This window comes from Prunus mume, linkage group LG4 (assembly GCF_029339155.1).
Source record: "Prunus mume cultivar Tortuosa linkage group LG4, ASM2933915v1, whole genome shotgun sequence".
In the NCBI taxonomy this organism is placed as follows: Eukaryota; Viridiplantae; Streptophyta; class Magnoliopsida; order Rosales; family Rosaceae; genus Prunus; species Prunus mume.
The window spans coordinates 10062028-10080600 of NC_142701.1; the positions used below are offsets into that span (position 1 = coordinate 10062028).

Below are 18573 nucleotides of genomic sequence, written 5' to 3' on the forward strand. Positions count from 1 at the left end.
CGGAATTGATCACTGTTATATCAATGGTTTCTCACGGTGCTATGTCAAAACAAATTATGCAATTTTTGAGCTTATCACCGTATATTTTTACTCTATGATCACACTCATGCACATGTACACAATTTCTTTTCCAAACATGTATACATTATTCCAAGTCCATTTGGTGATCAGTTTGGTTCTGTCATTTAAGAAAATCTTATGTATTTTCTTACATATATAAAAGGGGAGTTCATATCCCAATTTTTTTGTTTTTTGGTCAGAAAGATAATTCCATTAAAAGAGGAAAAGAACACGCAGTGACACAAAGGTAGGCTTAAAACAATAAGCCCAGCAAAGCAACACACATAGCCCATAGCCCGCCCAAAACCAAACAAAGCCCAAAACCAGGCATATATGCCGACATGAATTCTATAGTGAAGACCTTATATATGATGTAAGACACTATCTCTTAACAAATCGGATCAAATTGGTTAGCATGATATAATGATTAAGAGATAGAATCTCACCTAAATTATCTTTATTTTATTTTATTTATTTATTTATTTTTTGCCAAATATAAATTATCTTTGTTGACAAGGTTTAAAATAACGTTTAATTTAATAAATTTCTAGTAACAACCTAAAGCCCAAAGAACCAAACACCAAGAAACCAAAAGGGAGGTGATGCAAGCATCACAAACACTATGAGGATGGGGGATGATATATCAATTTTTACATTTACAATAGTCATAACTTAACTATGCTCCATCGATCTACAATTAATTTATTTAAATATATATGATTAACTCCCTAATTTCACTAGCTTTGAAAAACAGAAGAAGAAAAGAATATGCTTGGTGTGAACACCACTTTCGTTGTCGTTAAGTGCCAGAACGACGACGACATGCATTCTGTCGTTTGATTTAAGCAGCGGACGACACTATCTCCTTCACAACATCCTTAAACCCTGTCCTGCAAATCCAGACTACGGCTATGGAAACCATATACCGATTCTCACTTCGTCTCGCCCCGATATCTCTCGCCGAAAAATGCCTCCAACCCAGAACAATCACCCCGATATTTCGGAAAACCCGAATACACTTTTCGAACCCCGGACCTCTAAACCCGGAACTGGCCTTTAACACACATTTCCCGACTCGGAAAAGCTACAGCTCAGGCTCTTCTCCAGTTGCCAAAGCGGGTTGGCTTCTGGGTCTGGGAGAGAAGAAGAAAAGCACGAGCTTGCCCGATATAGTGAAAGCGGGTGACCCAGTTTTGCACGAACCGGCCCAAGATGTTGAGCCAGGGGATATTGGGTCGGAGAGGATCCAGAAGATAATTGATGATATGGTGAAGGTGATGAGGAAGGCTCCTGGGGTCGGTCTTGCTGCTCCTCAAATTGGAATTCCCTTGAGGGTCAGTTTTGGGTTTTTCAGTTTAGTTTTTTCACCTTAATGGCTCAATTTTTGACAGTTCTTTCTCTGTTTTATCATTCGTTTTTGTTTGGCTGCTGAGAAAATACGGTGAAGGAGCAAAATTGTAGCTTTCTTTTTGTCCCCTTGTGTTGGTTTCTGGGAAGGGTTAACTTTAAACAGTAGATATACCTTTTTGAGTAGTTAAATCTTAGTTCAATTGAAGCTACATTGCTGAATTTACTGATGTCAATATTATTTGAACTCAGTCCCTTTAACGAAATCAGTCTTGCATTTAACAAAACAACTTCTTAATTCAGGTAACAAAAATTTCTTTCTCATCTCTGCAGATAATAGTTTTGGAAGATACAAAGGAATATATTAGTTATGCACCCAAGGAAGAGACTGCCGCTCAAGATAGACGGCCTTTTGATCTTTTGGTATGTTAATAATGTGTGTGAGAGGTGAACATCCTCGTAACATACTAATTCTTAGCATTGAAAAGGTTTCACTTGACCATTACAACTTATTTTTGTTGTTTTTGAGGCAGGTGATTCTTAACCCAAAGCTTCAAAAGAAGAGCAACAGGACTGCAGTATTCTTTGAAGGGTGCTTAAGGTAAGGGACACAACTGGTTTTCTTTGTTGGCCAGAAACGAGCTAAATCTATAATTAAGTTTGGAACATAAGGTCAATGAATCATCCCCATTGAGGAGAACAGAGTCTTCCTTGATGCCCTATTCTTCCTTGAGTCCCTGGATTACAGAATTATATCTAGTTCACAAACTGATAGGAAACATGATGCTACTGCATTATCAACATTCCTCATTTTGTAAATAGTTTTAATCTCAATGGTTGAAATTTTAAAACTAGGAATTGCAAGAGACTACAAAAGACCACATCAAATGATGAGCAATATATGCGTTGTGTTATTAAGTTATTCAGTAGTTTCTTTTGGCAATCACCGTTTTCTTTGCGGATCTCCATCATTGGGACATAGCAAAACGAACATAGGATCATCATCTTGGTATCCTTGTTTCTTTTGTTTGTGTAGGGTGCTCAACTTACTTAAGAAATATTTGCATGTGAGTTAGACCTTGATGATGATGTCCATGAAAATTCAAATTATCTAAGGTTGGTAATTTCTTCTTTCACCGTGATGTTTTGCAGTGTTGATGGATTCAGAGCAGTGGTGGAGCGAAACCTTGATGTTGAGGTTTCAGGTTTTGATCGAAATGGCCAGCCCATCAAAATAAGTGCTTCAGGTTGGCAGGCTCGGATTTTGCAGCATGAGTGTGATCATTTGGAGGGAACTCTTTATGTGGATAAGATGGTCCCTAGAACGTTTAGAACTGTTGAAAACTTGGATTTACCTCTTGCTGAGGGGTGCCCCAAGCTTGGAGGTCGCTAGCTTATATCTATGGCTATGGAAAGGCACTCCAGTTTACAAAATGCAAAGGTAAAGCTGTCATATGCGATACTCAGAATTTGTATGCAATTGATTCTGGTCTCTTTTAGTGCAAATGACTGTTGGAGATCAATTTATGATTTCAAAATAGATGTGAAATTTTGTGCAATCTTCTAATATATTGGAAATGGCTTACTATTGGACATCAATTTATATATACTAGTCTCTCTGCACGCACTTCCACGCATGTGAAAGGCCTTTCTTCAATCACGCAATGCCACCAACCATGTTCCGAAGGCCATTCATTGGTCCTTGCTTGTGAATCATCGTTTCTGTGCCATGCAGAATTGGCTCTGTGGAAAAAGAAATAAAAGAAATCAGTGTAATTATCTAAAAGTGCTTCCTGCTGATATCTGATCCTAATGTTAAATTGGATTACTCATACATGTATCTCTGTGTGTCATATGTTAATGTTAATCATGTTATCATTCTCAGTCCAAATTGAAATTTCATTATAGTTGTACTTGGTACTCATATGTGCAGTGTTGTAATGCTTGATTTATAGGTCAAATGAGAGTTTATTGCTTGAAATGACAATTTTATCTGTGTACCTGATGAGCACATGAATAATATTAGACGAAAATTTCGATTTCGATTTCGATTGAGATTGTAACAGTAAAATTTCGTCACCTCATTTAACATATGACCCACACCACAAGAATGAGTTGTGGAACTTGGATTATGGGCATAAATCTATATTCAAAAAAGTGTTGGAACACTTAATCTAGATAAGGGGACTTGGTACTAATTTCTTAGAGAGATAATTTTGCATATGCTAGTCAAAATCTATGCCGTTAAGAAATAAATATCGGTCACCATGTAATGTGCACTAATAAGGAGACCAGTGGTCTCAGAATCCCCGTAGCACCTTGATAGTGTGTAAGTGTGAGAAACACCCTCTCTCTTAGATTTTAGATTATCGCTTCTATTATAAACAAAAAACCAAACAAAGCAAGAATCTCACTAACTAGGGCAACCCCTCGTAAAGCAGAGGCCTCAGGGGAATTGAGAAGTGCAAAACCAACGATGAGGCCCATGAAAAAAGCAATCTTCGCAAAGTTCATCTTCTATGATGGCAAAAAAACCTAATTAGCTAAGAAGCACTATTTTGAAAAGCTCACTACAAGTGATATTGGATGAAATAAACCACGGCAACTCTTGTTATATATAGAATTTTTCTGAGACAGGTAGATTTGAGTAAATTACAGTGCCAAACAAAATAGTCTAATAATATTAAATACTGCATGAGCAGTGTTAAAAATCACATTTCACTCAGTTTTTATTGATAATTTTCAGAAGATTTAAGCCCACAAAATCTCCTGTAATAATGTTATATAATATGGCGCATTGCGGTGACTCTTCAATATTTCTTGAGCTTTCTAATAAAAAAGCAAAACTAACCTATTGCTAAGCATATATAAAGGCTTCGACCAGAAAAAGATAAAAGAAAAAAATAAAGGCAAAGAAGGAATCTCAAGTGGAGGAGAGCATAGGAAGTTTATAAGTTTCTTAAATTAATAAGAGTTATTTACACTAATACTCTCATGAGATTTTCGGTGTTTTCACAAAACCCCTGAGGTTTTAAAAATTACACGAACACCCCTTAGGTCTTAAATTATTTTCACAAAACCCATTTCCATTGATTTTTAGTCCAAAACTTAATAATTTTATATACAAAATTTCTTCAAATGACAAAGTTAGCATTTAAGATTAGATTGCACATACATTCGTTGAGATTAATTTTGTTATTTGCAAAAGTTTTTATGTATGAAATCATCAAATTTTTGGATGTAGAATCAATGAAAAGAGGTTTTGTGAAAACAAATTGAAACCTCAAGACATGTTTTGTAATTTTTAAAACCTTAAGGGGTTTTGTGAAAACACTAAAAACCTCAGGTAGAGTTTGTGTAAATAACTCAATTAAGAATCTACAGGGAATGGACTCGAACTTGAATGCGAAGGAGCGGACCTGAAAAATTGGCCTAACTTACATAATGCATTAATTTGATTATTATGTTTTACCATTCAATGTTTACCCAACTCCTTCCTTATGTTTCAGTTTACCCAACTTCCTTTGCCTTTTATTTTACAAAATTAAACTCTTCTTTCTCAGTTGTCATCGGTTCGGTGCTTTTTAGGTATTCTTTTGTTTCTTTAAATTGTAAATATCATCAGGAAGTTCACTTGGCCATTCCCAAACTATTCCATTCTCAAAATTTGTAAACACTTTTTCTCTCTATTCGTGCGAATAAATAAACCAGTTGCACATTTCATCATAAGCTTCTTAACCATGAACATTGCAGAACATACCATAGAACCAAAACAGGCAACACACAAACGAATAATAAAAAAAATATTTCCCTCCAAAGTTTATTTATTTATTTACAATATACATAAATATGTAGAAATAAAGTTTATTAGAGTCATAAGATAAAATATGTACCATTTATTTCAACGCATGGATATCATCAAGGTCTCTTTTCTTCAAACAAATTTGTTATAGTGGGATGTACAAGGAAAAAATGCTTCAAGGATCCCATATGCCTTCAAGAACAAGAAGGATTCCAAAAAATAAAAATAAAAATAAAATCCAATTTATAAGCTATATAGGTAGATATTTACCACAAATCTATTGGGTTGCCCTTCCTCCATAGTTCAGATTGGCTAACCTCTGTGAATGAATGGTCTGTGGATTGACTTTCTGCTTCATGAAGTTTTCACTACTCGAAAAACTTGAAAAGCAAGCGGGTGGGTCGACTGAACCTGAACTTGAGCCCTGAGCTTCCCAGCAAAGAGATCTTGTAATTCCCCCAATGGATGATTGAAGTTGAATATCTTCTAAATATAATCCTTCACATGGAGAGTCATCACTGCAAGCAAAACTTATTGCTTCTTCTGTAGCAGAAGTCCCTTTAACGTGCACGAAGGATATATTCTCCACCTTTACTGCTGAACTCTGCATTTTCTCAGGATTCGGATGTTAGTATATTTTACATTGGATAGCTCAAAAAATATATGATGAGGGAGTAGTATCTAACGCTCTTTGTTTTGCCTGGACAATTAAGAACCCTCTCCATCCTAAGTATGATAAGAATTCCATACCTGATTTAGACATGGCAGCCAAGAGTCGCAATAATATTGATCTATTATTATCGGATTTGATACATTGTCCATCAACACATTCCGGAATGCAATGTTAGAGGCAAAACCACTACCTCCCTGATGGTGTCAGAAAACCCAATTTCAATCAACTACATATTAGTTCAGATCAAAAGAAAAGAAAAGGAGAAAAAGGAAAAAAGGTACATATGCCTCGTGTGTGCATGTGAACAGAGAACTTAGAGAAGAAAATTACCTGCCATGTTTTGATCCTCACTCCATTGTCCGTGTTAGACAATAATGCTTCATCAACCAATACATCATGCACGTGTGACCAAGAGTTTGACTTTCCCAAGCTTCCAATGCTTAAGAAGGCATTTGAAAATTAGTAAGGTGTACGTATGATTCCCAGAGTGAAGCCTAAATGAAAGTAAATATTTACCTTATGCCATGACCAGGGCCACAAGCAATATTTATAATCCGGATTCGTGAAGAATTGCTGACTATTGAAATGCAGTCATCTCCTGGATTGAGTATAAGAACTTGATGTAAGATAATGAATGAGTTACAACTTACAATGCATATAGATGTGCAAACTGGCACAAAAATCAACATCTAATTGCTAAAGGTAACAAGTAACAACCTTCTCTGCAACAACTCGAGAAAAAAAGAAGATATAGTTCTAGGATCAAGAACACTGAATAGATTTAAATTTAGCAACAGTTTCCTTGGATAACTGACCTGTTCTTATTATGCTGTTCTTGACTTCAACGCCCCTTGATGCACTAATGTGGATTCCATCAGTATTGGGACTAACAGCAGGGGCCATCACCCTGAGATTGGATGCCACTACCCGCATACAGTTAGTGAATGCCATGTGCATTTGTTGACTATTGACAATCATAAGATCCTTGACCTTCAAATTCTTACACCTATGGAATGTAACCGCCTGGAATGTATTTAATATCCCAAATTAAGGCTATGAAACCATCAGAGACAAGAAACTTTCTCAAGTGAAATAACAGAAGTAAAATGAAAACAATATGAGAAGAAACGAAACACTGCTTGCTCATAAAATAAGAAAGCACTAACCGTTGGAGCATGTCGACATGGCTGCCACAAACAAGTTCAAGCTAGTTTTAGACAGATGCAGGTAGAATCGTCTTTAAATGAAACATAAGTTTACAGGGTCAAGAGAGCAATACATTTGTTGAGTTGGTCTTGCAAGACCGAGTCCACCACTCCTGTCCCATCCCATTGATTCTCCCTCCCCCTTCTAGGGTAAGGTGGTTCACTCCATGGAAATAAAGCCACTTACGTGGATTCAAACCAATCCAAGCATCCGGATCTTTGGGAGCAACAATGGTACCAGAGATCTATTAAGACATGCAGTCTTTTAAAGTGAATGCAGATATTTTTGAATGACAAATATCAACTGAACAATAGATACATTATCATCCAAATACTGCTAATTAGAAGGGATGTAAGAGAATTGAATCATACCATTAAAGTAACCTTTGATCTACACGGTCCAGCAATATCGACAGGGTGGACAAGGTAAGTGCTTCCAACAGGAATTACAATTCTCATACGCATGGGCAATGAACAAGCTATCTCCCAAGCATTTTTGAAAGCCTGAAGGGAATGGGAAAAAATATCATTCCTGGACACGGGACTTCACTAATAGGTTTGTGCAAAATAATGCGCAAGAATGGGGCCTGCTAAATTCTCACAAAATGAGGCTCCATAGCTATCTCATCAAGCATAAACGGCTGTCGATGTCCTACATAAGTTATTTATTAAGTGATTTAATTCTGCAGCAAACTTTGAATAGGGGATTTAATACCAAATTTCTTAAGTCAATCATGGTTCTGCAAAATGGGCACAATTCAATTTCCGTTCAATTCACAACTCTACCTAACCACATAGACAATGAATTGTAATCACTCAGTTAATAAATTGACCATTGAAACAACACTAAAGTAGCAATGTCATCATTCTTATACCCAAAATTAGAATTTCCAAAACCAGAGAAAAGGAAAGAAAATGGAGACATAATTAGTAGATGATCAATATATACACATTAAAAGCTCAGCACAGAAAGAACTGAAATTTGTTACCTTAGAGTCATCAGTGATGCCATCTCCTTTTGCACCAAAATCACCAACAAAAAGAACCCTCTTGGATTTGGGTCGGGTTCTGGTCGACCCGGATTGTGGGAGCTGTAAGAAAGAGTCAAAATCTTCTCCATTTGCAGTATTTGAGCTACCCAGCAGAAAGAGCATGTGAATAAGAACAATTATACATTTTGAAGCAGTTGGGCAAGATCCAATGCTTCTCATTGTGTCAGAACATGGCAGACAGATCTGAAGATTTCCATCAATCTTAATAAGCCCAGAAAGACACTAATGTAAGTTTTAATTTAATTACTCAAAAATGAAAGTGTCGGTCTTTGTTTATCGGATTATAAAAAAATAACAAAAAATAAAAAGTCGCAGGTTAATTTTTTTTATATAAATGATGGTCCTTTTTGTTAGTATCTTTTTTTCTCTTTCTTTTTTAAATCATGTCGGCTTTGAATTTCTCCTTGATGAAATGTCAATCAACATGAACATCTTAGGTCATGTTGTGCGGGACTGTGCAATATCAACGACAGACAACCCAATTATCGCAGGAACCATACTTTGGCAATCAGATATTCTCATTTTGATTGGGCTCAAATAACGGGCTTAACCCACGGGTTGGCCCAAATTGATATAGGATTCATCTTCAACTGAACATTAATTCCTCGTCGACTATCTCGTCTGCAGCTCCCATGGCTTCCACTTCCCGCAACATTAATTCATCTTCAACTGAATATTAAGTCATCGTCGACTCTCTCTCGCTCTCTCTCAGATTTCCACTGTCTTTCCTGGAGAATCCATTGAAGAGTTCCGATAACACTAAGCTAGCGTTCACACCAAAGAAGCCACTGAGCAAGAGATTAGAATCTAGGAAGTTGAATTGGAAGCTTCCATTCAGGCCCTGGAGGTTTGTTATTTTTGCTTTGATTTCATTTGTTACTTTTGTTCATTCTTGGTTGATTTAATGTAGTTTTTTTTTCTTCCTGAATTAATTGTATTTGCCTGTTGTTTTTATGTTGTGAAATAGTGTAATTACTGATAATGTGGATGCAATTACTTAATTTAAAAAAATCTGATTCACATTTAAGCATGATATTCCATAAGAATGTGGATGATTTGCGTAGTGCTTACTTTTATTGGTAATTTTAGAGATGGGTAAAGATGAATCAAGGAATCATGTGCTTTGCCTATTAATTCACACAAGGCAGGAAAAATGGAAATTATAAAGCAAGCTGATCAAAATCATCTTTAATAGGCTTTCCTATGGTTAATGAATTTACTTCAAGGAATGTTCTTCACATTGCTCTTCAGGAAAGCACAGGTCAAAAATACTCAATACAAAAGCTCTCAATGGTTATATTTGGAGATGATAATTGGTACCGTTAAATACGCACCGGCTGCACCACTATATAAACAGTTTAGGCTCCATACCTGTTTTCTTTTAATTCAAGTGACACAGGAAACTATCTTGATTTCTGTAGGTTAGCATTCTGTCCCACAATGCACGTTGATCGTTGATTTAATTCTGTTGATACCATACTATCCTATACCACCTGTTAATATGTCCTGTTCATTAACAAACATGAAACATTTGCCTCACTCTATAATTTTAGTTTGAGATTGGAAGTCACAGATCTGTAATGCTATCTTGTGCTCTGAACTATATTGTTTTGCTCTTTTCTTTTTAGAGCTTTATTGGAATTATTCAAGTGGGTGCTCTTTTGCATGCTTGTTATTCTTTTTCGTGTTACACGCATAAGACTGCTATCATTTTTTTCTTCAGGTTGGCATCTTGAAACAGATTTGATTGCTTTTCGGTACTTATGGGGCAGATCAATTGTGTTTTATAACTAGTGCTGCTCCATGAGCATCATTCAGAATGCTTAGACTGATATATCAAATTTTCAAGTGGTTTTAGGACTTATCTTACAGTTTATGGCCACTGCCAGTGATTGCAGTTATTTCATCTTTCATTGTTTTCTTCTTTCTTATTTGGGTTTATTTTATTTTATTTTATTAATATTATAAATAAATAAATAAAATTCTAATTCTTGTGTCTGACCCAAGGTTTCAGGCTGCTCAGGAGTGCATGCGCCTTGGACTAAAAAATAGAGATTTGTCCCTTGGACTATGAAAGTTGCATAGTCCAAAACTTAAAACCAATGCCAAAATTTCATGTGTGCTTATTCTGTCTGTCCACTCCTAGGAAAGCTCAAACCTATTACCTCTGTCCCATTTCACTTCTTTCCCAGGAACTACCATTCCCTCCCTTTTAACTACTTTTTTAACTCTTGCTCTTCTTTTTCAGACCTTAAGTGCATCCATGCTCTAATCTTCCAACATGGATCCAACCAAAACCTTCTCCTCTCCACAAAGCTTGTTACTTTGGCATCTTCCATGGCCCCTACCATGGACTATGCACGAAAACTGTTCGACACAATGCCCGAAAGGGATGCATTTCTTTGGAACACTTTGATCAGGGGTTATGCTGATCGGGGTCCTTGCCATGAAGCCATAGTTTTGTATAGAAACATGCATCACAGTGGGTTGTCCCCTGATAATTATACTTTCCCTTTTGTGGTTCGCTCCTGCACAGTGCAGTTGGCTTTGAGGGAAGGGAAAGAAGTGCATTGTAACATTATTAAATATGGGTTTCATTCAGATGTGTTTGTTCAGAGCTCTTTGGTCAGTATGTATGCACAAAGCAGTGAAACTTTGAACTCAGAGATTGTTTTCAGTGACATGATTGTGAAGAACATAGTTTCTTGGACTGCGATGATAGCAGGCTATGTGCAAAATGGGTTCTATAAAGAAGGGTTATCTGTTTTGCGAGATATGGTGGCTTCAGGGACCCAACCAAATGTGGTTACGCTGGTCAGCATCCTCCCTGCTTGTGCTAGTTTAAAATTTTTGGATTTAGGAAAACTAATCCATGGTTGCGGAATTAAAGTTGGTGTTGACTCAGATATGGCACTCATGAATGCTTTGATTGCATTTTATGGTAAGTGTGGGAATCTTGACACGGCAAGATCTTTATTCAAAGGGATGGTTGTAAGAAACCTGGTCTCGTGGAATGCAATGATCGCCGCTTATGAACAGAACAATGCAGGGACTGATGCAATAAAGCTCTTTCGTAGGATGCAAACTGAAAATGTAGAGTATGACTATATCACAATAGTCAGTGTTATTTCAGCCTGTGCTAGCTTGGGTGCACTGAACACTGGTAGATGGTTGCATGAGCTGGCTCGAATGAAAGGCTTTGGAACCAATGCTTCAATCACAAATGCACTCATTGACATGTATGCGAAGTGCGGGAACATAGACCTGGCCAAGGATGTATTTGAGGGATTGCCTCATAAAAGTGTTGTGTCCTGGTCATCTATAATAGGGGCATGTGCATCTCATGGTCATGGGGATGATGCTCTCAAGCTTTTCTCTATGATGAAAGAACAAGGTACTAAACCAAATAGTTTCACTTTCACTGCTGTTTTGACTGCTTGTAGGCATGCAGGTCTAGTAGAAGAAGGAAGAAAGCACTTTGAGAGCATGATTAAAGACTACTCGATCTCCCCTGGTGTAGAGCACTATGCTTGTTTGGTTGATCTTCTTGGTCGTGCTGGTTGCTTGCATGAGGCATATAAGTTTATTGAGACGATGCCGGTTGAGCCAGATGCAGGTGTGTGGGGAGCTTTACTAAGTGCTTGCAGGATACATGGCAATGTTGAGCTAGCCGAACTTGTGGTAGCCCGCCTATCCCGTTTAGATACTCAAACTGTTACATCCTATGTTCTTATGTCAAATATATACGCTGAAGCTAGTAGGTGGGAAGATGAAGCTAGATTGAGGAACTTGATGAGAAAAAAGTTGTTGAAGAAGTTACCTGGGCAAAGTTTTGTTGAGGTAAATTGAAGATTTTATGCTTTTCTTTCAGGTTCAAGATCTCCGGCATCTTGTCTGACTTAAATTAATTGGATTTTTTTCATCACTAAAGATCCCCGTCATAATTTTTATGAAACAAAATAAAATTACAAAGACCCCGAGGAATTCCAATATTCCGAATATTATTTAATTAAATTCTTAAAGAAACAATTTTGTATGAGCTAATCTTATGAGAAGAAATTTTATGGAACGAGAATATTACTATAACAGTACATTAAGCCAATTACACATTGTCATATGAGAAAGTATAAACACCCAGTAGTCCATAATTGACTTGAGATACGTCTCAAATCCAAGGCATAACGTAATTAAATGTGCCTTTAATAATACTTAGATGCTACAAACTACAAATTAAAGTGAGAAAACCAAGAATCTCACTAGTTGGTGTAGCCTCATATAACTCGCGTGCAGAGGCCTCATAAGAGTTGTGAAGTGCAATGGTAATAGCCACAGATATGAGAGAAAAAAGCCTTTGCAAAGTTCATGTTTTATGACAACAAAAGAAAGTCCAAGACAAACGACTAGGGAAGCACTATTTTGAAGATTTTTTATTGTAGCTAAAATGCTTTTGGAGGGTGGTTCATTTATACTCTAATGCAAATCTAACTAATCCAACAATTAATTCATAATGCTAAAGAACTATTTAATTACTTATCTTCCATCCCATCAACTTTTTTGTGGTACATGTAAGGTAATCGAATCTTAATTGTAATATTATGAGGGGCTTTTTTTAAATAAATATTAAAAACATGGTATAGCCGCGCGGCTATACTATTAATGTGAATAAATATTAAAAGCAGGGTCTAGCTCGCCGCCCCTCCTTTACCGAACCTATGGAAATCACTGAAAAGGTTGAGGAACCATTAAAATGGAGATTTCTGGGAGGAAAGGCACTGAGCTCTTGTGTTTTCCTGTCGATGAATCCGAGATAAGAATCTAGTTAGTTTCCTTCTCGGCGGACCGGGACTCCACGTCTGGGTCTTATTCCATCTCAAACTCGGATTAAGAAGAGTGCCCTTGAACTACAGATCAATCATAATAAACAATACAAGAAAAGAAATGGATTCTCCTGCCAAGGAAAAAAGGGCAAAAAAGAAAGGGGGCCGGGAAGAGGAGATTAAGGATAGTCACCCCACTCCATAGATAGTGAACACAGATTCTTGTTTAATTTTAAATTCCTTTCGGGTACTATTTTTTTAGAAAAAAAGAAGAAGTATAATACAATTAATTTTAATCAGAGTATAGCCGCGCGGCTATAGTATTTACGTAAACAAAGAAGAAAAAAAGATCTAGTATGGCCGCACGGTCGTACTATTAATTAGAAAAATAATAATTTTGACTAGTTATAACTGAAAATTTTGGCCATTTACAATAATTTGTTTTAATATTTTAGTATATATTTTTTTCGTCAATAATATGTTAAAATTATGTGTATAATAAGTGAAGTTTGTGTGTATTATTGAAAATTTTGTAAAATAAACGTGTATTAAACATGAAAAATACGTACATACTTGTATTTTATGTTTGCTTTTTATAAGATAAAAAAAATTATATTTTACTGAGTCTTTAAGATGTGTAAGAAAAACGGCAGTATTATTAAAAAATACATACGTACGTGTATAATACAAGTATTTAACGGGAAAATATACGAATAATAACTCTAGAAAAAATCAACATGAAGTATTATATGGAAAATGTTAGTGTTATTGAGAAATATGTACTTACGTGTATAATACGAGTATTGAACGGAAAATACTAAATTGTTTATACGAATAATAACCCTGGAAATACTAATAATATGAATAAATACTTGAAAGAAACATATTATAGCCGGTCGGCTATACTATTGATTTGAAAAAATATAAAACCAGAGTATAGCCGATCCGCTATACTATTATATTGGGAAAAAAAATAAAAATAACCCGGCGTATAGCCGTGCGGCTATACGATTAATTTGAATCAAAGTTATAAACAAAAGGAGCATAGCTGCCGAGCTGTACTATTAATTTAAATAAATATTAAAAACAGAGTATAGAGGGATGGCTATACTATTTTCTTGAAAAAAAAAAATTACAAACGGAGTTTAGCAGCCGGCTGTACTATTAATTTGAAAAAATATTAAAATTTGGAGTATCGCCGTGCAACTATACGATTTACTTTATAAAAAAATAAAATAAAATAAAATAAAAACTAGTATGGCCGCACGGTCGAACTATTTAATAGAAAAATGATAATTTTGGCAATTACAACTGAAAAATTTGGCCATTATGTAATATTTTACAATAATTTATTTTAATATATTTTAGTATATATTACTTTTCATCAATAATATGTGGAAATTATGTGTATAATAAGTGAAGTTTGTGTGTATTATAGAAACTTGTGTAAAATTAAACGTGTATTAAACATGAAAAATAAGTACATATGTGTATTTTATGTTTAATTTTTGTAATTTAAAAAAAAACTTGTATTTTAGCGAGTCTTTAAGACGTATATGGAAAACGGAAGTACTCTTGAAAAGTACACACGTAAGTGTATAATACGAGTATGTAACGGAAAAATATACGGATAATAACTCTAGAAAAAATCAACATGAAGTATTATAAGAGTATTATATTAAAAATGTCAGTGTTATTGAGAAATATGTATGTACATGTGTAATACGGGTATTAAAGGGAAAATACTAAATTGTTTATATGAATAATTACTATGAAATATTAATATGAATAAAGATTAAAAAACAGAGTATAGCCTCTCGACTATACTCTTAATTTAAATATATATATATATATATATAATGGAATATACTAAATTGTTTATACGAATAATAACCCTGGAAATATTATTAATATGAAGAAATATTTTTCTTTTAAAAAGAGTATAGCCGGTCGGCTATACTATTAATTTGAAAAATATTATAAAAAGGCGTGTAGCCGGCCGGCTGTACGTTAATTTGAATAAAAGTTAAAAAAAAACACGGAGTATTGCTGCCGGCGATACTATTAAGTAGAATAAATATTAAAAACAGCGTATAGCCGGTCGGCTATACTATTTGGAGAAAAAAGAAGAAAAGGAAGGCGTATAGCCGCCCGGCTATACTACTATTTGATTTAAAATTTGAAAACCACGCAGAATTGGAATATAGGGGTGGGCATCTTAAACCGAAATACCGAAACCGTACCCTAACCGCACCGTACTATACCGTACCGTACCAATTGGTATAAAGATTTTGGTACCGGTCAATACCGTACCGTACCGAATAGTATAACTTTATGTTTTTGTCATTTATGTTTGTATTTTTGTAAGCCATAATGCATAATTTTAACTATTTTGGTTTGTAAGCCATAGGGCATAAGTTTTAACCATTTGGGTTTGATGAATTTGTTGATGGATAAATATTGATTTGGTTGATTTGGATATTGAATATGTTGATTAGGATTTGGATATTGAATATATTGATGGATATTGAATATGTTGATTAGGATTTGGATATTGAATATGTTGAATATTTGAATTTGTAACTTAGACATCACTTATTTTGATGTTGAATATTGAATTGGTTCATTTTTAGTTGTATCATTTTGGTACCGAAATGGTACCGATACCGATTTGGCACGGTATAGTATGATATCAATTTTGGCAAACCATAATCCTATACCATACCATACCGATTTAAATTTCTGTATCAGTAGCGGTACGGGCTCAATACCGTACCATACCGCGCCCACCCCTATTGGAGTATAGCCGCACGGCTATGCGAGTTACTTAAACAAAAAGAAAAAAGACCTATGGCCGCACAGTCATACTATTTATTAGATATATAACAATTTTGGCTACTTACTATACGTTCTTGACGAGGTATGAACTGCGAGTTCATATTAATATTAATCTTAATTAAAATTATGAACTTTGGATATATATATATATATATCTAAAACTTCAGGTTCGAGTACATATATCAAATTAAAAAATATATATATATTTGATTTTAAACTTCAGGTCTAAATTTGTATTGATATGATATTGTTCAAGGTAATAAAATAAAACTATAATAGAAAAAATAGAAAATATGAATTATCAATTTGGAGGTTGACACAATTAGAACTTCATGGTCTAGAATTTACCTATTTTAATGCATACGTGGCCGAAACTTATAGTTTGGATTAGACATAAATTAGAATTTTGGGTTCTAAGATTTTTGAAATTCGGGTCATATTAGGTACTTCATGTCCTTAAATATAAATTATTGAAATTAAAACAAGTAACTGAATATAACAAGAAAAATAAAATAATAATTAAAATACTGGAATAAAATAAACTGTTGGAACTTCTAGTTCTAGTTAAAGAAAAATCAAAGAACTCCAAGTCTTGATTTGCTTTATGAAAATTGCAGAACTCCAAATTCTTGTATAGATATGATATGGATTGCAAACTAAGAGATTTCGAGTCTTTATTTAATTATATAAGAATAATTTAGGGACTTTGGGTCCTTGCATAAAATAAAAATGAAACCAAAGAAAAGAATTAAGTAAAATAAAATACAACAAAATTTAAAATATTGCAATAAAATAAATTGTTGAAACTTCTTGTTCCAATGAAAAATGAATCAAAGAGCTTCAAATTTTCATTTGCCTTTTAAGCATTGAGGAATTTCAAGTCCACATATATTTATATTATAAGGATTAAAATCTACGGATCTTATAGCCCTTACATGATTGAATAAGAATTGAGGAACTTCTAGTCCTCCATTAGTTGTATAAGAATAGAGATTCTTGAGTCTCTCACTTTGCTCATTAACGAAAATCTTTGATTTCTACAAATAACAAAATACATTTGAAATCTTGTAAGTAGATAGATAAGATAGATATCTATAATAAAAATGCAAATGTGTCATAACTCATGCACTACCTATGTAAATGAGAAACATAATAAAATAATTCTTATATGTTTGGAATCTTGTCATTCAACTTCTTTTTGTTGATGCACTTCTTTCCATTTGATAAGCCTATGTAACAAGAGCTTTCATACTTGAGATGAAACTGTGCTATCTCAAGTTGTTAGAGACTTGTGCTGATAATGTGTTATATAACTTAAGGGAGTTTGTAGAGAGAAATGAGGAGTTAAAGGAAGACAATAGAAATTACTCTCTCTCTCTCCTTGCAACTGCGTTGACTTTTTGGTCAACCATGTTTTGCGGACCACAAAAGCTAGTCGGTAACCGGCGGTATTCTGTGTTTGCAGTACAACCGCACAGCTCTAAATATTTGTGTAACCCTCTCTCCCAATCACTTTTACTAAGATTTTTTTATAATAAAAAAAAATAAAAAACCATTGGTCCCTATACCTAAACTAAAATTCAAACTTTTTAAAATAGTAATGAAGGCCGACACAATTACAGGAATTTAAGCATTAATAGTATTTGTTGAAAAAACTAGCTAGTTCAAGCTGGTTGCCATGATATCCATCTTTCTTTTGTGATCCACAGAATACCTAGATCATGAAGATTCTCCGATGTTCTACTTTTTTTTCTCTATCAACTGCAACCCTTACGAATTATATTGAGATACGAAACATGTTTTTTTCTTTTCTTAAATCATTTTTAAAACCCACATGAAACCAAGAAGTTACAAACCCAAATTGCCCAAAACTTAATAATTAATATTGCTAGACTTCATTTAAGCTTAATTTCCTTCGTACATGATTGAGATTTCCTGAAGAACCTCATACTTAAATTTCACTCGTAACCAATCAAACTAAAAAAAGTAAATTATAAAAAAAAATCATATCACAAATATACCATCGTTTTTGCTCCGCTTCTTTGTTGTCCAAACCTTTCACATCGTTTTTGCTATCCTAATTCTACCGTAATCTACGCTTACCAAGCCCTTGCTCTAAGATTAGTACTCTTTCTCGACGGTTTACCAAAACCGCCACAAAAGCCGCATGCAGAGACCTTTGGCGACGGAGGTTCAATAGCCGGCGTGACCTTCCCAGTCCTGTAGCCGCGTCCCTCACCGTTGAACCTGCTTCTACTGACGGTGTTGATTGGTTTTGGTGCCCTAACTCCCTCTATAATCTCAGCCTTCTCTTGGTCTTGTCGTGCTCTTCCTCCTCCTCCTTTTAGCAGCGGTGCTACTTTGTCTACAAGCTCTCCTGATAAGTGCTTGTCATCCCACACAAACCCTGAAGAGCCTTGCCTCCTAAACGACACTGAAGATCTTTGCAACCCAGCCATTGCCTCTGACCTCTGTGTTTCTCTGTAGATCCTTGCAAATTTATTGAGGTCGATATTTTATAAGACTAACTTGAATAATTTTGAATCGAGGGCATAAACAAGATGTTATGTGCCTGGCTTTTCTCAAGTATATATATGAGGTGGAAATCCCAAACACTGGGTGCAATAGAAAAGGTCATAAAATTGCCGCTCAGTTATTTCCCGTTTCTTCTAAAAAATAATGGGCAACTCAGTCAATATTGTATGTTTTCTTCATTATTGTAATTATTAAAAAATTATTTAACTCAAAACTTTCCTTTATTTTTTATTTGTTAACTCAC

At 34.9% G+C, this 18573-nt stretch overlaps 3 protein-coding genes and 1 pseudogene across 6 annotated transcripts; 2 read left to right on the plus strand and 2 right to left on the minus strand.

Annotated features, from left to right (window-relative positions):
* The first annotated feature begins 895 nt into the window (after nucleotides 1-895).
* PDF1A (peptide deformylase 1A) lies at nucleotides 896-3456 on the plus strand. 2 transcript variants are annotated; one of them, XM_008245488.3, is made up of 5 exons: nucleotides 896-1394; nucleotides 1741-1830; nucleotides 1941-2008; nucleotides 2560-2848; nucleotides 3021-3456. In XM_008245488.3, exons 1-4 carry the CDS (start codon nucleotides 972-974, stop codon nucleotides 2798-2800), a joined length of 822 nt encoding a protein of 273 aa, XP_008243710.2. In that variant the 5' UTR covers nucleotides 896-971; the 3' UTR covers nucleotides 2801-2848; nucleotides 3021-3456. The 2 variants fall into 2 exon arrangements, with proteins under 2 accessions (XP_008243710.2, XP_008243708.2); XM_008245486.2 differs by lacking the exon at nucleotides 3021-3456 and having other exon boundaries at nucleotides 897-1394; nucleotides 2560-3006.
* A 1827-nt stretch (nucleotides 3457-5283) lies between these two features.
* LOC103341939 (Pectin lyase-like superfamily protein) lies at nucleotides 5284-8473 on the minus strand. The gene is made up of 9 exons (XM_008245485.3): nucleotides 8077-8473; nucleotides 7460-7591; nucleotides 7162-7332; nucleotides 7049-7069; nucleotides 6698-6905; nucleotides 6399-6480; nucleotides 6213-6321; nucleotides 5960-6076; nucleotides 5284-5813 (listed from the first exon to the last, which is right to left on the minus strand). The coding sequence occupies exons 1-9, from the start codon at nucleotides 8296-8298 to the stop codon at nucleotides 5487-5489; spliced, it is 1389 nt and encodes a 462-aa protein (XP_008243707.2). The 5' UTR covers nucleotides 8299-8473; the 3' UTR covers nucleotides 5284-5486.
* A 77-nt stretch (nucleotides 8474-8550) lies between these two features.
* On the plus strand, nucleotides 8551-12069 carry LOC103341938 (putative pentatricopeptide repeat-containing protein At3g11460, mitochondrial pseudogene; annotated as a pseudogene). 2 transcript variants are annotated; one of them, XR_016126014.1, is made up of 2 exons: nucleotides 8551-8986; nucleotides 10147-12069. The product of XR_016126014.1 is annotated as a putative pentatricopeptide repeat-containing protein At3g11460, mitochondrial pseudogene, transcript variant X2 (transcript). The 2 variants fall into 2 exon arrangements; XR_016126013.1 differs by having other exon boundaries at nucleotides 8553-8986; nucleotides 10388-12069.
* A 5578-nt stretch (nucleotides 12070-17647) lies between these two features.
* LOC103341937 (MAPK kinase substrate protein At1g80180) lies at nucleotides 17648-18356 on the minus strand. The gene has a single exon (XM_008245482.3). The coding sequence runs from the start codon at nucleotides 18251-18253 to the stop codon at nucleotides 17894-17896; it is 360 nt and encodes a 119-aa protein (XP_008243704.1). The 5' UTR covers nucleotides 18254-18356; the 3' UTR covers nucleotides 17648-17893.
* Between the last annotated feature and the right edge of the window lie 217 nt (nucleotides 18357-18573).

Excerpts from the sequence above, each read along its gene's own strand:
- PDF1A (XM_008245488.3), top strand. The coding sequence starts at position 972 with ATGGAAACCATATACCGATTCTCACTTCGTCTCGCCCCGATATCTCTC. Across the intron at positions 1,831-1,940 it reads GACGGCCTTTTGATCTTTTG|GTGATTCTTAACCCAAAGCT; the intron begins GTATGTTAATAA and ends TTTTTGAGGCAG. Across the intron at positions 2,009-2,559 it reads TTCTTTGAAGGGTGCTTAAG|TGTTGATGGATTCAGAGCAG; the intron begins GTAAGGGACACA and ends GATGTTTTGCAG.
- LOC103341939 (XM_008245485.3), bottom strand. The coding sequence starts at position 8,298 with ATGAGAAGCATTGGATCTTGCCCAACTGCTTCAAAATGTATAATTGTT. Across the intron at positions 7,592-8,076 it reads GCATCACTGATGACTCTAAG|GCTTTCAAAAATGCTTGGGA; the intron begins GTAACAAATTTC and ends CATTCCCTTCAG. Across the intron at positions 6,322-6,398 it reads GGCCCTGGTCATGGCATAAG|CATTGGAAGCTTGGGAAAGT; the intron begins GTAAATATTTAC and ends TGCCTTCTTAAG.
- LOC103341937 (XM_008245482.3), bottom strand. The coding sequence starts at position 18,253 with ATGGCTGGGTTGCAAAGATCTTCAGTGTCGTTTAGGAGGCAAGGCTCT.